This window comes from Xiphophorus maculatus, chromosome 9 (assembly GCF_002775205.1).
Source record: "Xiphophorus maculatus strain JP 163 A chromosome 9, X_maculatus-5.0-male, whole genome shotgun sequence".
Lineage (NCBI taxonomy): Eukaryota > Metazoa > Chordata > Actinopteri > Cyprinodontiformes > Poeciliidae > Xiphophorus > Xiphophorus maculatus.
This window is the reverse complement of record NC_036451.1, coordinates 6,916,885-6,934,948: the sequence shown is the minus strand read 5'-3', so window position 1 is coordinate 6,934,948 and position 18,064 is coordinate 6,916,885. Positions and strand designations below refer to the sequence as shown.

The 18,064-nt window shown below is 36.1% G+C and overlaps 1 protein-coding gene across 2 annotated transcripts in view; it reads left to right on the top strand.

Moving 5' to 3' along the window:
- Positions 1-17,024, top strand: part of dazap1 (DAZ associated protein 1) — a 33,995-nt gene extending 16,971 nt beyond the window's left edge. The window contains exons 8-13 of one of the 2 annotated variants that reach the window (XM_023339346.1): positions 3,070-3,217; positions 3,806-3,838; positions 5,066-5,215; positions 7,457-7,621; positions 12,019-12,111; positions 16,786-17,024. In XM_023339346.1, coding sequence (XP_023195114.1) covers positions 3,070-3,217; positions 3,806-3,838; positions 5,066-5,215; positions 7,457-7,621; positions 12,019-12,111; positions 16,786-16,958 — 762 coding nt within the window. In that variant the 3' untranslated portion in view covers positions 16,959-17,024. The remainder of the gene's footprint in view (positions 1-3,069; positions 3,218-3,805; positions 3,839-5,065; positions 5,216-7,456; positions 7,622-12,018; positions 12,112-16,785) is intronic. The other variant, XM_005800849.2, reaches the window with a different exon arrangement.
- Positions 17,025-18,064: the final 1,040 nt, after the last annotated feature.

Here is an 18,064-nt window from a genome sequence, read left to right as displayed (position 1 = left end):
TGATATTTGCTCCAAACATATCTGTTTCCTTGCAGGTCTTGAATCATTGGTGTTAATTTTGTTATATTTGGTCTAATTTAAAACGTTAAACTCATTTTCTCCCTTAATACAAACAGCAGTGGCTATTATGGAGCATTGATAAACTTTGTTTTTGCATGACATAGTAGATAAGGAAGTGTCATGAAAGTCAATTTAATTTACTAGACGTGGACAAAACCTTAAATAAAGTTCAGTTTTCCACATTTAATTGCATTAATTCAGCAGTAAAAGTCAACCCATGTTGAGAAGTAATTCAAATTGATGAAATCTCCAGACACTGTCTTTAAGAGAAGACCTTAGAAGGCGGATTTTGTGTCTGAACCATTTCTGTGTTTATTTGTCCATATGTTCTGGATTATACAGCTTCTGGCTGACCAAATTTCAGTTTGTTTGTTAGTAGAGATTTAGTCATATTCAATAAATTACAATATTAAATGTTCCTTTATTTCAGTAAGTCGTATTATATAGTAACTTGAGTCCTGTTCGGCAACATTTGGCTGCATCACTGCTCAAACACGTGATGCATCCAAGACGCTTAAGAAGACGCTGTATGTTTATACATTAGTTAAACACAAAGTCAGGGATCACTATTATAAGGTTTTAAAAACTGTGATCTGGTTTTCCACCAGAGATTTGGTTAAAAACAATCTATTAAAATTTTCATTGAGGTTATGCTAATATAATAAATTATGAATTTGTCCGCATCTGTACCATTTTATATTCTGGCACCTATTCAAGTTGTATTTAAAAATGCTGTTGTAGCTGTTAACAGAACTAAAAACTAAAAGTTTATTTGCTTGGCTGAGATTATTTCTCAATGCAGAATAACCGAATATTTAACAGACTTGATCATTAAAGCTTTCCAAGATAAATGCACAGTTCTCTTTAGCATTACGAGACAAAATGGATTAAACATGTAAAAAAACAAAAAAAAGAAGACTTTCTCAATTATTGTTAATGTAATAAACCCTTTTGAGGAACTGTTTGAAAGTAATTCAATACAAACATAAATTATGTAAATCCAGTTTATGCTGCTGGTTGCAATTTTTTTTTTCCATTTTGTAAACATACTTGAAGGTTTACAAACATGCATTGTCTGACCTACAGAGTTTTAAAGCCTATTTTTTTATCATTTATAGTCCTCTACAACAGCTCATAGCGCATATTATCTGGAAATATATAAGTCATTTCAATTAATAGAAGAGTTTTATTGTGGGTGCATCGTTAAAAAGATTTTAATTAATACATCAAAAATTAAGGCCTTAAAATGTCTTTAATTAATTGAAAATTAATAAGTTGGACTTAAATATGTTTAGACTATTTAATCTAATTGTATGTAGTTTTCTTGCGGGACTTTACTGTTATGCATAAATTTGTCTGTGTGCACTGTGTTGTGTGACTGAAGGCGATTGCTGCTACTTGTAACTAGCTGCTAATATACTTTTGTTAGCTAGATAGCTAGCCAGTGTAACACAAAGTAGCTATTTTTACAACCATTATGTGTAAGTGCAAGTTTATCAGCAGTTAGCTGAACGTTGTTCGTCTTGGCCATTTTCTCACTTCTGTTGCCATTTCTTTAGTCTATTTCTGTTGTGATACAGGTTTTAAATTCTGGTTATAATGGTCTTAAAAAGTCTTACATTTGAGTTGGTGAAACCTGGAGAAACTCTGATTGGACATAAATTTTATAGGCTCAGGATTGTGACATCAATGAAAAGTTGAAAGGAATTTAATAAAGTTAGTTGTTTTGTCCTTGAAATAACTTGACCTAATGGGTCACAGCTGCTTTTAATTTGAAAAACCTCCCCAGGAGGACAAGTAAAAACCTGAACGGGATTTTTGTTGCTAAGTAATGAGACATTAAGCTTCGGTGATTATTACATTACAATGATGAGTTGAAACTCGTTTAGTCGGTTAATGATTCAGCCCAACCTGTGCGCGTACCTTTGATATCCGCTCGCCTCGACTTTGCCCTCGTTTCCTACAGGAATCACAGCTCGACTTAATCCATTGTTCTTGAACTTGACTTTACTTTACGCCGGGACTAGAGGGAGCCTGGGAGATATAAGTTACAAATTTAGAAACTGGAGCACATCAAACTGTGGAACAAATCCCAGTTCTGCTGTTGGGGACCACGTAGTAGTCACGGTATCCATCACTTGTAGCTGCGGCGCCCACGGGGAGAAAATGCTCAGGTAGCAGCCGGCGGCGGCGAGGGCCACTGCTGGAAACATGTGCATGTAATTAGGTCGACAGAGAAAGAAGACGGGAAGCTGGGGAAGGTGGTAACACCTTAAAGCGGGGAGGAATTTGCTATTCGTTTTCCTCCTGCAAGGTGACCCCAATAACTCAACCCTTCAGTTTATTTCTGGTTGGCTCCGCTTGGTCTCAACCTGCTTCTTCGCTCTGGTTAGCTGCTAGTGTAGTTAGTAGAACAACACATAACTGGAGCTAATTTTTCAATTGGGATCAATTACTATCTTTTTTGACACAGTATGAAGATTCTGTTTTATGTTGACAAAAAAAAACTGTTCATTTGTACAATCTGCATGTTTACTGTTTATCCTGTTAGAACCAAGACACAACTTTCTCTTTACATCCATTAACTCTCCAAAACTTACTCCAAATAAATTTGATAAATTAAATCCTTTTTTAAGCATTAGCTGAAGAAAGGTAAGTTATGACATTACATTAGAATGTATTTATCTTACATAGGGCAATTGATAACAAATAAATACATAAATCTATGTTTCTCGGGTACATTTTAAGATGTGGAGCCAAAATGTTTAAAAGTACATTGAATTACTTAATTGTGTAACAAGTACCTGAGACACATAGCCGTGCAGCTCTTGGGGCTACACATTAAATTTAATCTAAGTAGCTCCCCCACATTAATCCAATAAACATAAAGTGAAAGATTTTAAACTGGCCCAAAACGTTAAGCTTAAGCATCAGAGGTAGGGCAGGTGAAGGATATATTTGACCCGTTTACAGGTGTTGCCAAATGTGCCCTTCTTGTCCTTCATCCAGGTGGAAGTAAAGAAGGCAGAACCTCGTGACAACAAAGCTCCTGGCCAGCTTGGTCCTGGTCAGTGGGCTCCCAGGGGGATTTTGACTGCAGCTAATGGTTGGACAGCACAGCCGGCCCCAGGCTGGCAACAGGCTTATGGCCCACAGGGTGAGTGGGAACGAGTCCCAGAGTGAAACGAGCAACAACCCGTGTAGATATGGAACATGTTCTGTGTAAATATTAACCCAGTTTATGTAGATTAGCACTTGTTCTTGTTACCTTGAACTTTAAAGGGAACCTGTTATGCAAAATTTACATTTTGCACGTTTTTGTACTTCCATTTGGGTCTCGATTGCTTCTAAAAACGACCTAATAGCTTAAAGAAATTTACCTACGTGCTTTTTGGATGTAAGTTAAAGTATTTTGGTCTTTGGAAAGTGAGCCATTTCAGAAACCTCTCGATAAGTCACAATAAATGGGCACTGCGCCGTTACCTAGCAACATCAGCGGAGCTCTGCCTGTTACCTGGCAACCCAAGCAGAGTTCCAGCACGTTTGCTTAGCTAGTTTTACCACTGTATTCGCTGTACTATGGCTGCTTGAAAAGACAAGTGTTTACCATCCAGAAAGCATAATAGGTCACCTTTAAACATTAACCTAGTTTATGTAAATTAGTCCTTGTTCTCATTGGTTTAAACTGTAACATTTTATCTTTTCTGGGTCTGTTTTAAACTGTGGCTGTTTTCTCTACCTGAAGGAGTGTGGGTGTCCGCTGCCGGCCAGCCTATAGGTGGGTACCCGCTCCTCCACTGACAAACCCTTCCTCGAGTTTTCTGCATGCTGGCTAGCTGTGAAATTACTGATAGATGTGACGTGGCCGTGTGATCAGCAGTCTGCTGATGACAGTTTAGCAGTGCATGTTATCACTGATTCATAATGGCTGAGGTTGCTGATAATTTACTACTTGAGAAAGATGGCGGGGTTGAATGGTTTCTGGCGTCACTCTGCTGTTGATCAGGCTTGACTTCATATCACAGCCTGCAGGTCAACCTGCGGGGGTCACTGGAGTGTCGGCCTGTCAGAAAACTCAGCTTTCAGATGCTGCTGTACAACTTAAGTTATTAAAACACAAATAAAAGCTGTTGTATAATTACCTTGAGTAACGATATCATGGTTTTACAATCAATTGAAACGATTAATTGGATTAATTGTGATTAAAACTAATTTAACTAATTGCTAACTGTAGTAAATCGGCTGAAAACTGGTGTGCTCTGAGCAGGAATTGAGTCAGAACTAAACAAAAAAATATATTTATTTTGCATTTAAGATAAAAAATAAAAAACCAAACCCTTTTTCCTTGTAAATGTTTTACTACTCTAGTGGCAGTTTTTGCTTCACCTGGGTCAAATTCTCATTTTTTGCTATCAAAATATGAATTGGTTACTTGAAAAAATAATCAAAAGATCAAAAGCCTAGAAGTATTTTTTAGCTGCAGATGGTACGTTAAAGGAAAAAAAAGTAATGGTACATTATTGCATTTTAGGTAACAAAATGTTTATTTTCTTAAAAAAAAAAAAGAATTTAATTTAACCCTTCTCTAGTTTTCACCATGATTATGACTTTCTTTACTAATCTGAGTTATTTTCAAAACATCTTTTCTTCCCTCTAAGGTATGGAAACATGTTGTAAGCTTCTATCATCCAGCTGAATTTCAGTGTGCAGCAACGTGTGAGGGAGGAACAGCCTAGTAGTAATCTCTCCACCATCCAGCCAATGAAAATTTCAGGCACTTTTTGATGAGAAATTGATGGAAACATGAAAAGTTACAGTTTCAAAAATGATAACCATTGTATACTATGATACTGGTAACCAGTCAATGTCTGGTAGAGTTACTGTTAAGACGATGATAAATAAAAACAAGTCAAATTGATGTGTTCTGGGACCACTTGTGATTTAAAAAAAGGTTTCTCCATTGAGTAATTGCAATAGTTGATGGATGCTTTCTTTGTTTGAGCAGGTGGGTATGTACCTTCGCTTTCAGCGGGCCGGGGAACCCCCACGCAACCTCCGTCACCCTTTAACGCATTCCTGGTCACCACGCCGGCCGGCAGCTTCGCAGCACCTCAGGGCTACCCTCAGCAGGGCTACAGCACAGCACCTCAGTTTGGTCAGTCCTTCATTCACAAAGATTACTTACTCTGATGGCAATAACATCATTTCAAGGGGATTGTATGCAGGAACTTTGTATAAACTGATGTGGTTGAAGTCGTTTTTCTGGAGTAGATAAGCCAGCAGATGGACTGGATGTGTCATTTTAAATAAAAAAAAAGAAGTTTACCCTCTTTCAGTTGTAGCGTTTAAACTAGTGAGTACATAATAAAGTGATCTGAGCTACTAAGTCGTTAACCAAGACTAACCTTAAAACTGCAGTTTGTAACTTTTATAAAAAAAAATACGTTTTTACGTATTTGTTGAAACTGATGGTTTAAGACAATCTGTGAAAAATCAAGCTCCTCTGTCTTCTTCTCCCACAGCTAACTAGAAACAATCAGTCAGGAGGGGGGTTTCAGCGTTGTCAATCACCTCCGTGTGGCGCTGCTCATCTCTCCTTTTCGCTCTGCTATGCTGCAGCTAACATAGCCTGTTGTGAATGCTCAAGCTACTTAGCATGGCCACCGATGATGGTGGATAAACGGTATTCCTGTGACTTTAAGTTGTTTCTCCACCATTAGCACGTAGAGCAGCGAGTATATGAGATTGATTTACAGTGTTAAGACCCTCCTCCTGGCTCTGATTGGTTGATTTTGGTCAGTAGTGTATTTCTAAAGAAGGCGGTAGAACCTCAGGAAGGAGGTGGAGGAGATCGATCTTATTACATATTAAACTGTTACAACATGGGGACAGTTTTAACAAATATTCAAAAAACATACGTTTTGTTTTTTTTTAACATACAATCTGAGTCAAAACTCCTTCACAATGTGAGAGGCTGATAGTCACACAGAAATTCACTACTCAGCATTTTTCTGCTAAATGTTACTTTACAAACTATTGACTTATGAGATGTATTTAGTTTTTCTCAATAAAACTTTCCCACTTTCCCACACTTTCGACTTTAATTTCATACAATGTTGCTTTTTGTGTTTTTGTAGATTTAAAGTTATATTTGAATAATTTTGCACAAGAACGTTTTTTTACTTGTTAAGCCATGGAGCTGAAAGAGGGTGTGCTTTAAGCTGCTATAAGGGAGTAACCTTCGTCTTATCAGAGGACAGCATGACTTGCAGACTCAGAAATGAATTAAATGCAGCTGGAATAACCACAAAGGATTATTGACTCGTACGGGCTTTGTATCTGTGCTGGAAATCCTTGAAAAGGTTTGAATTTCAAGGTTTTCAAGGTTTGGAAAGTGCTTGATATTCAAACAATCAGTTTTAATAAAGTGCAATTATCTAACGTTTGACTTAAATTTAGAAAATAATTTTTACAGTTGAAACCAGATACTTTCATATACCTAATAAAAAGACAATTTTCTTTCACAATTTGAAGATAAAACAGACAAAACTTTTGTTGTTTTACATCAATAATAATCACAAAAATATTTCTATTTGCTAAATGCCAGAAAACTTTTAGTATTTTTTTTTTAGATACTTCTTTCTAATTTCCTTTGTATATTGTATTTAAGCATTTAATCTGAGCAGGAACATCATTTACCTCTATACTATTTATTTGAATTGCTTGTATTATTTTTAATAGTGACTTTTTGATTTTTGTAAATGAAATAAATGTTGGCTTATATTTTTTACTTTAACGGTATTAAAATTGAAGAGTGTCTAATTCTGAGTCCAGTCAGGTGTGCAGGGTGTGAGAGACATTTCAAAACATTACATTTGTTGTATTTTACTTTACCTTTTCCCTGCTATCAGCACACATTTTAACAGTAATAAATTATATGTAATGGTGAATTGAAACAGTTTTTTTTAGTACATTTTATTGTTTTTATCTCTAACATCTGGTGCTAGAAAAGTTTTGAAAACTTACCTGGGAGTTGGGAAAAGTTTACGAACCCATCTCATGTTGGTGTTTTTGATAGTAGTTATGTTAATGTTTTGTAAATGATCTTCAACAAATCTTTAAAATAACTTCAACAAACCAGAGAATTAATTATTTAAAACTTATTAATGTGTGAATTCTCTTAGGATGGATCCTGAAACCTTTTCTTTTCACACAGTGAGGACAATTTTGAGAAGATTTTCCTTCAGAAGATCAAACTTCAGAATAAAATCGTCTATTATTTGTTTCCTTCCAGGTTTATATAACTGGAGATGATTGTTTACATGAGCATTTAAGGTAGAGAAACAAACGGATCTCTGGAGACGGCTCACTGCGGTTATCTGATCGTCTCCAACAGGTTACAGTTTCGGCACACCCCAGGCAGACCAGTACGCTCCGCAGGTTCCTCCTCCTCCCACCACACCAGGAACGGCAACGCTGGGCTTTGCCCCCGCAACCACACCAACTCAGGACTTGAGCAAGGCTCCCACAGGGCAGCCTGATTTTCCTTACAGCCAGTATGGTAAGAAAAGCCTTAAGGAAGGAAGGAAGTGTCTTGCACGTTTTCTGTCCCTTTTTGATTTATTGTTGTTTTTTTAATCGTTCCTTTGAATCCTGCACATCTTCCCAAATACACTCCAACCTGGTGCAACATCTGAGTTCATTACAGCAGCAGGAGCTTGCTCTTTGGTCCCATTTAGCTTGGACATCCATACATGCTTACTGCGTACATGAACACCTCTGGCTCTGCTGTGGAGACGCTGCTGACGTTTTGCTGTTTCCAGGAATCCTCGGCAATCATTTCTGTCCAGTTCTCCCAGCTGGGCTGTGCTTTGGTTTTTAAAGATTGGTAGGTCTTAGTTGGGTTTGAATTAGATCATCCTGCCTTGCAATGTGTTTTGTTTGTTTTTTTGTTTTTTTAAGGGCTTCTTCATGCTCTGTGTGCTGGATGTGATTTGATCCCAATACTACCACTTCTTATATTAACTCTTCCACCTTCTTCCTCCCTTACTCTTGGCATGGTTGTTTTAGAGGAGCAATTGCATGACAGTAACACCTTTTTTAAAAAGAAATTTCTGATTAAATTTGCTTTCTTAGCAAAGTTTAGGGCTGGAACTTTTATTCTATTAATCGATTATTTTGACGATTTAATTGGATAAAAAAATTGGCAAATTGGCAGATTTTTTTATTTAGCCATTTATGCCTTTTTATACAATATTGGAAATGTATTAAAATGCAACTAACTATTCAATTCTATTCATTGAGAAAATGAACATTTTATTGCCTAAAATGCAATAAATTAGCGACATAGGATTAACACACACTCAATTTTCAGTTTTATTTTTTATTTATTGCAGAATTTGAACCAGGTAAAGCTAAATCTATTCCAGTTGAGGAGTCCTGGGTAGAAAATATTCACAGACAGAAATTTTTTAAAGTCTTCTATGCAAAATGTATATATTCTATTCAAAAAGCTTTGGCTTAATTGCGGCTCTTTGTTTCAGCAAATGGCCTCCTTTTGAGTCTGTATGCTCCAATTAACAATTGATTACTAAATTAATTTGACAATTGTTTGAATAATGAATTAATCACAATTAATCCGATTCATTAATTCAGACCAAAAGTTGTATATTTTCAGTTGCACTGATCAGGTTTTTCTTGACCAATACCGATTTTGGATTTTTCCAGATTCCAGTTTGTTTATTTTAATCGTTGTAACATAAAATAAAACTAATGTTGAGCAGATTCCTGAATTAGAACTGAAACCTGCGGCTCTTTCCATAATGGCTCTTACTAAGAACTGTTACTAATTTACCAACACTAATTAGCCAATGCTAATTTTTAGCAAGTGCTAAAAATGGAAAAGAACCAAATGTAAACTTTTTCCTGCTTTTCATTTTATTCTGCCAATATTTGCCTTGAATTTCCACAAATGACTAAAAGTTATAGTAATATATTTCTAGATCTGAATTTCTTGTCATTAAGTTGGAATCTGTGCTTTTTAATTTTTTTATATCATTTTCCATCCCACAGAAAAAAAAAGATCCATCCTCTTATTGCTAAATTTTGTGTTTATCTTTATTTTAAGTAAAATGGTAGTTCTTTAAAAATGACAACAAATTTCCTTGAGTAGATATTAATCTGAAATTGCAAGTTGTCTCTTTTTCAAAATGTCATGACATTTGTAGCTCTAACCAAGTTTTATTTTGCTGGCCTGAAATTAAAAAGTTGCAAAGTTTTGGATTAGAGGTACTAGTTTTGAATCAAAGAGAAAATAGATAAATTGCAAGGTTATCCTCATTTATGCATTTATCAAAGCAAATGTCACGTTAAAATCTTAAAAAGAGCTTCAAAGTACATATTGTGATGCATTTATAGACTGAAAACTGGGGGAAATTCTAGTTTTGATGCTTCTAATGAACAAGGATCTAATTTCTGGCCAGTTGGTGCATCTCTAAAAGTAAAATTTTTGCTAGATGTGTAGAGTTTCACAAGTTTATCTGAAAGTTACATTAATCTTTACTAAAGTAGTAAACTAGTTACATTGGAGTAAGCATTTATGCAGATATGTAGGGAATTAAAATTCCTACTTCTTGATTATTTTTTATTTTTTAAAGACAATGCGGTAGCTGTAATCACCTGAAAATCTAACACTCATATAGCTTTAAAATAAACGGAAATGCAGTGAAAACCTGGCTTCCATAGCGACATGAAGGCGATCGGATAAAAGACGTTCATGTAGAAGATGCTTCGGTTTTCTGTCTGCTGGTATTTTCACTCTGACTTGGCTTTCAGCTGCTTGAATCTGCTGAGTTCACGTTTGAAGCAGTCATGTGACCGCTGTCAGTCATGGCAGGTGTCCATCTTGTTCAGTGTTTCCTGCTTGTGCTGGGCGTCCCATTCACCTTTTTTGCTTTAAATGTTTGCGGAACCGGTAGAAAGTACTAGACCTTTTGTGTGATGTGGTGCTGTTGATGTTAAATCCTTAAGTGTTTGTAGAAAAGAGTAGCTAACACTGGAGCTAACATTATTTATTTGTAAGGGTTTTGTTTAGTTTGTGTTTGACTCAGGGGAAGTGATGAAGGTTTAGTCAGGATTAAGCCAGTGGGGATGCATATTAAATATTTTCAGCAACAAAATCCCTAAATAAGAGTTTAAAACCCCATGAATGATTTCTTCACTTTGATTTTAGTATTTTTCCAAATTCACACACATTTACTCACTAAACATTCATGTTAACCGTTTATGAAAGAACAGTTTCATCTTAAATTTAGGAACAGACCAGATATTTTATTTCTTGTTTTTGGTGAAGTTGATATTGGCTAAATGCTCACCCATTGCCACATCTTACCTTTTTTTAATTAAAAGGATAACCAAGAATATTTTTGGTTATTAAGATAAAATCTAAATTAATCTCTACAGAGATTCCAAATAGTCAATTTAGACTAATTCCTGGATATTTTTCTCACAATGTTAATAAATTAGAATATAATTGATAAATTTAGACTAGTTGAACTCAAAGGGCTTTACTTGGTGATATTTTTCAAATAAATTATATTTCATTTTGATTTTTATAAGAGCTACTTCTCTGTGCAGAAAGCTGTTAAAGGCTTAATGGAGGAATGTTGTTGTGATGACTTCCTAGAGGCGGCGAAAGAGTAAGAGCTTCTTAAAGAGACGGAGGCCCAATTTCAAGGCATTAAATTGCAACGTCAAATTCTTACTTGTTTGATGAATGTACATAATTTTTTATAAAAGCTTTTAGATGGCACTACGTGCGTCGCCCCTTTAACACAAAGAAATAAATATTCCCAATAACCTGTAAGTTGATTTGATTCAAGGGTTTGAATCTCACACAAACCCTTGAATGGACTTTCATTCACAATCTTCTCAAGCCTGCAGTTACCTCTGTTGTGTGGACATTTTACCACAATTTTTCCTTCCACTCAACTTTTCAATTAATATACTTTCAAGCATTCTGTAAATGGTGAGCCTTCTTGGCAACAACCATTTGCACCTTAACTTCTATGTGGAGATCGTCAAGGACTGTTTGTCAGTCACAGTAACAGCCCATGATTGTTTTGGCAATAATAATCACATTTTCTGAGAAACTGAATTTTAGGTTTTCATTTGCTTTGAGCCATAATCCTAAAAGATTTGAGATTAAAAACATGAAATACCTCACTCTGAATGTAAAATCTATATAAAATTTCATTTTAAATTAAATTACTGAGATAAATTAACTCTTAATTTAGGTTCAAATATACTGAAATGCAGATAATTTGTTGAATAAAAGTTTAGCTACAAACATTAATTCTTAAAGATGTTTAGATTGATCTGTAGACGTAATCGCAGAAAGATTTCTATGTCTTATTTCAAACCAACTGAACAATCATGTTTATGCTTTATCAAGAACACATTTTACAGTGAACAGTTTAAGATTTTTTTAAATCTAAATTACAGCCTGGTTTAGTATAATTCATGTTTGCTTTTTGAGGCAAAAAGAAGCTCAAATTCCTAATTGTTGAATGTACGTTAGCCTGCCCCCAAGTGGTAGAAATACACCATGACATGTAGATGAGCATTGACATTGTAAACTGCAGTTTTTTCAAATGGCTAAAGCAGATACATTTGAAATGAAACCACACAAAGATAATTTCCCACTGGCTGATCACAACAAAAACCTTAAACATTTACCTTTAATGTAAGATATTTCTTTAGAAAGAGACCCCAAGCACTTACTTTTGGCATGATTTGCAGTCCTTCTTAACCAGCAGACGATACAGAAAGGTAGAGCAGAGTAAAACGCGGAGCCAGTGAGTGAGCCTAGATGTACACAGTTAGTGAGGGAACTATAATAAGGTAGTCAGCCAGCACAATCTGGGTTCAGTCAACCTGGTCTCCTCATCTCCCTGATAGGCCTGGGTAACTACCCTCAGGACCCCTCTGCCTACGGTCCAACGCGTCCTTCTCACAGTTATGGTCAGGATGAGCAGGGAGGATATAGTGCAGGTAGGTGCCAGCATCGCCTTCTCCAACAAAAAGAAGCATTTATTTTCTTCACTACTTCAGTTCTTACAGAGCTGCAGCTTGATTGTTTGGCCCTGTGTGTGTTGTATTTTGCATGTACATTTTTGCATGTACATACAAATTACCGCGTGCCTTCTTGTATAGTTAAGCCCGGCTATCATTTACTTGACAGCTGTCCGGATTTGAAAGACATCTACAGCGAATTGGCTAGTTTATCTCAAAGCAGTGGCTGTGGTTTGACTATACCAAGACTAACATGTCCTCCTTTTTTATGTTGTTGACTGTCTGCATTGCTTTGCTGATTTCTAAAAGGATGATCTAATTGTCAGAGATTTTGTTCATGGTTCAGTTGTCTCTATGCATCAGCAGTCCATTCACCCATCGTTTTTTCCCCCCATCTACTGTCTCTAATTGTAGCTAAAGGGGTGAGAAAGGAAAGAAGATTGAAAGGAGACCAGCACACCAGTAAATCTGAGTTTCTTACAGATTCTTCTCTCTCTGATGGTCCTGTTGGGATCATTCTTCCAAAAAAAAAGTCTTGTATTCTTCTATTTGTGCATTTCTTCCTCTCTTTTTCTCTCCCTCATCTTTCCACTCCAGTTATTTAGATCTTTTTTAGAAATATTTTGATAGCTTCACTCTTGTTTTGAGCTGGATGCTGCCAGGACAGGGTAATATCTAAACTGAAAATCTGGCCACCAATTTGGGAACCAAAGTTGACATTCAGGCATTGGTCTGAATCATCTCCTCAGGGAGTTTCCTTTCTCAGTAGTTCCTGTGTTTCCCTTGTGTTTTTTCAGGGAAATGGTGCCATCCAGTTCCTAAATCAATTAGAAAGTGTGTTGTGCATACTATACAAGACACTCCACACATTTTACATCAAACCAGCAAAAAAATGACCATATTGCTCTAATTTAGGTGAAACTTTCTAAATCAAATATCTCATTCAAATATTACAATTTTTGAAAATTTTGGGGAAAATCCACCTTCTTTTAGTTTTTAGGTTATTTAAAATAAAAATATTAACAACTCTGCATCACACGTCAAACTCAAAACCATTTATGTGGCCCTTGAGACTCTTTCAAGTCAAAAAATGTGCTTAAATGTTTTTTTTATCAATCAAATTAAAGCAGTTTTTATGTGTATACTGTCAAATTACATCAATGTGAAAAGATGTTCAATAGTTGATTTCAAAAATTACTGATGGAATGCAGAATAAGATATTTATTAATATTTTATCAGTTTATTATATGTGTTGTTTTACCAATACATTTTGCTATAACAAACATCGGGCCTTTGAGGACATTCTTGATTATGATTTTGCCCAAAATGAAAATGAGTTAGACACCCTTCCTCTACATAAATAGAAGCCATTTTGGGGGTAAAATGAATGATTAATCAGGCAACAAAGATGGAATAATTTGTTTAAAAAAATAATCACCATGCTGGTCATACCTCCAGTGCTATTAAAAGATTTTTTCCTCTTACAGAAATCTTCTCTTTAGGTGCCTTTTTTCATGATTTAAAATGTTCCAGACTATTTGGATATGAGACAGAGATAACCTGAATAAATACAAAATGTTGTTTTTAGATTATTTAAAAGCTATCCAGAACAATATGGTGCCCAGTGAAAAAGTAATTGACCACTAAACCTGGCGACCTCAGTCAAGCCAAACCTCGTAACCTAGCAACCGAAGCAGAGCTCCAGCACATTTGGCCAGCTGGTTTTACCGCTGTATGCACTGAACAGTGGCTGCTAGAAAAGACGAGTGTTTTGTTGTCAACTTGCCACCCAGAAACCACTTGCTGCATTCTTGTTATTTGTGCAGGAGGCTCTACTTCTGCTTTTCAAAGATGTACAATTATACAATTGTGCACCTGTTTGCAGCCGTTTTACACTAAATGAGTGTTGGGGGCGGGGCTAGCAGCAGCTTATTTGGGTTTAAAGTGACAAGATGCCTTAAAACAGCTGAAAGAAGCTCAAAATATTCCGCCAGGTAAAATCTTATCTGAGAAAAAAATTAACATGATTTGTATTGTCAATAGATGTAACCTAACTTGTTCAAGGAAGCATAATAAGTCACCTCTAAACACAAGTGGTTTTATTCCTCATCTTTTCTTGAATTTCTTCAGATCAGGGCATGTTATTGTTTGGATAATAAAACCTGCCTGATGACATGAAGTAGGTTAAAAGATCTCAGTGTCTTGATTCTTTAGATCTGGTAGGTTAAAAGATCTCAGTGTCTTGATTCTTTAGATCTGGTAGTCATCAGAGCTGGGTGTGTTGCTTACAAAACAGAAACTAAAATTTTGTTATTCAGTAGATTCGTCATTTTATAGGAGTTTCTTGTTCTCATATGGCCATGATAGTCTGGATAGCTTTTTTTGAAATGGTCATTTGAAAACTGCTTTTTGTATTTCCTCATGTTCTTTAAAATGTTTTTCATTAGAAACATTTGTGAGAAAATGGTAAAAACAGCAGAAGTCTGCCTGTTTTGAAATGGATCTGCAGCTGTACAATTTTCAATTAATGAGGTTTTATTTACCAAAACTTACGAGGTTCTAAAATTACAACCTTAAATTTAGAACCGCATGATATTTTGCATGTTGTGAAAAGCTCGATCCGCAGTGGTAGTGAGTGGAAAAACTAGATGCACCTTTAAGCACCATTTATCAGTTTGCTCACTTCTCAAACTTTACAAACATCTGCATGTTGAATTGAGATAATCAGAAAATAACAGATCAAGCCTCATTTCTGAGGCTACAAAACGCAAGGTAGTTCAACTTTTGTGGAGTTTGTGTCCAAGCCCTTTACCCTCTTGTTGCTGTGCACTGTTGATCAGCTGGCTGAAAGACAGCTTCTACACTTCCCCTCTATGACAAGAAACAAAATTGGTTACTTTGGAAATATTTCTGGTCATAAAACATGCAGTTTTACAGCTACCTATTGTAGTCCGTTAAGCAGCTCAACGCAGGCGGGCAACCAGAGCAGATAGCCTAACTAATCAATCAGCTAATAACTTAATAGTTTAATGTACTGCTAGGTAAAGGGGTAGTGTCCTTGAATGTGACTTAATATGGAGGTTTTTGAACCAACTCATTTTTCCAAACACCAAAAAACATAAATTTATTACCAATAAACAACTTTTTTTAAGCACTTCACAGCAAAAACACAAAATCTTACCAAGTAATTTTGGTCTAGTTTCTAGAGAAAATATCTCAATACAATTCAAACTAACTAAAAAGTAACTTTTCAGCAAGAAATAGGAGTTTGTTTTAAGTACACAATTCCTTAATATTGATGAAAAAGTACTTTATATTGGCAAATAACTTATGAAATGGGAAAAATGTCACACATGAAATAATCTGCCAATGAATTAAGTATGTTTTCATCAATATTAAGGAAATATGTACTTAAAACAAGCCTCTATATCTTGCTGAAAAGTTCCTTGTAGCTTAGTTTTGCTTAAGAGTTTGTGTTTTTGCAGTGTTGAGTTACGCTGCGTTCAGACCTGACGCGTTTCGCGCTCAAGAATGTCTCAAGTTAAAACCGTGTGCAGTTTGAAGTCAGACGCTTGACATTTTTTGCTCTGGTCGTGCGTCAAACGACAGGTGATATTGGGAGGAGTTTGTTGACTTTTTTCCCCCCTCTACCGGTTACTTTGAACAATGGCGGATGAAATATTGAGAGAGCGCCCTGGCCTTTATTTACTGGAAGCAGGAGAATGTCGTCGTCGGGCTCCTCTGCGCCGTGTTTGAATTCACCAAACAAGTCAGAGGTGTTTTGAGTTTCACAACCTAGCTGGGCGCCGAGTGTCACTTTCAGCAATATTTTCGTCTCACCCTAGCCTGGTCTTCTAACTCGCATCGGCGTCTGTATCTCCTAGCAGAACACCATCGGCAGGCCACTACGTCAAGTAGTGAAGTCTCTCTGATTGGTTGACGCTTTGCATCCAGGGTCAAAAGTTCCAGCGTCTGTCACATTGGGCACGTGTTGAATGCTTGAAACACTTCAAACGCGCAGCACAAACAAAGTGTACTAAAGTAGCCCACTTTGGTATGTTTTGGAGCAAGATAGGGGGGGATGATTACGTCATTGGCCGAAATGATAGTTCATTATCTCATTAACGAAACCTGCACAAACAAACCACTAAAAATCTAGCCCACTTCGGTTTGTTTTAGAGCAAGATAGGGGGAATGGTGACCTCTGGATGACCTAAAAAAATAATTTTTAATATCTCAGAAACTAAAGCAGCACAAACGAACATTTTAATGGCACAAACGGAGCACTAACCAGTCTGTTGGCTGTAATTTTTGCAGGTGAGTTATCAGCTTCACTCAAGACGTTTCAACGCGCCCTGATGCCCATATTGGTCTGCTTGGTCTGAATGCAGCTTTAAAAGCAGTTATTACCCAAAAGAAGTACTAAAAAGTGCAAAATTTGAATTTTTCCTTTTAAAGCAAGGTGTGGTGTAGCTATAAAATATTTTCTTCCAACAAAATTCAAATTCACAAATACTTTAAAAAAGGAATCGTGTGGCTGTCAGAGAATGGTGGATTTTTCCTTTAATTTTTTGTTTTGTTTTGTTTTACGTAGCAGTTTTAGAGGAGTTTTGCTAAACCTCCTCCAGGTTCTTATTATCTTTCTGTTTTCAGGGTACGGTCAGGACCTGACAGCCTTCGGCCACAGCTTTGCAGACCCCAGCCAGACGGCCGCCTCGTACGGAGCCCCTACAGCACAGCCGGCTGCCGCTCCCCAGCCCGCCGCCAGCGCGTTCGGCAGGGGGCAGAACCACAACGTACAGGGCTTCCACCCCTATCGACGCTGACCGCCTGCCCATGGCGGTGTGGCATGGTGTAAAGTTCAGAAACCACAAAAAAAAAAAAAAAAAAAAGTCAGGGAAACAAGTGTTCTTGCTCAACGCAATACTGGATTGTTTGTTAGAAATGTTGAAATAACAGTTTGAGATAGAAATCTTTTATGAAAACAGGGATTCCAGAAAATTTTAAAGGGTTTAAGAAATATTTTTCTTTTCTTTTCTCGCATAATTTAAGAAATATTGAGCAGAAAGAAACTTTTATCCCCCACCTTCCCCTACACCCATGTTTTATAGTAGATCTAAACTACTTTGCAATAATTTTGATTGTCTGGTGAAACACTAGCACAGAGACTTATATGTAAAGAGACTTGCATTTAAATATGTATATTTATGGTGGACGCAAATGGAAAAAAACAGGGTTTAAATTTTTCTCAGCTTTAAATTCTAGGAAAAAAATGTTTTTATTTTTCATTTGGTAAATTTTTGTTTACTTTCTGAGCCTTTAAAGTTTGTTTAAATGGAGATTATGAATATATATAATATATATAAATATATATATATTATACACAAACTGTGCAATTTTTTTAAAAAAAAGAGAATTTTGTACTATAAATGTACACTTTGCTTGTTTTTTATTTAAAGATGTAGACTTCCCTCAGGTGGCTGTTTTGGGTGCATTTTTTGCACTTATGCAAAAAGGAAAAAAAAGGACAAATTATTACAAAAATAAATGTTTTAAGATTAAAATAAATGTTTGGTTTTGTTTCTGTGGAAAAAAAAAATATTGAATGCGTTTGTTGAAGACTATTTGTTATTGTGAATGACAACTGCTGATTTAGCTGTAGTTTCTGCTTATGAAATGTAATTTGTAGATAGAAATAGTTAATACTCATTTTCTTATGGGTTGAATATGAAACTGGGCTCCTTGATACGAGCATATTACTGTTCCGTCTATCTCGGGGCCAGTAGGTTGATTTCATGAGGTTCACTGTATTTATTCTAGCAAAACAGAAAAATCAAGTTGGTAGTTATCAGTCCAGTGGATAGAATATTGTCTACTAGCATAAGCTAAAGTTAATGTTAGCCACAAAGTAAAGAAAGTAAAACTCACTTTC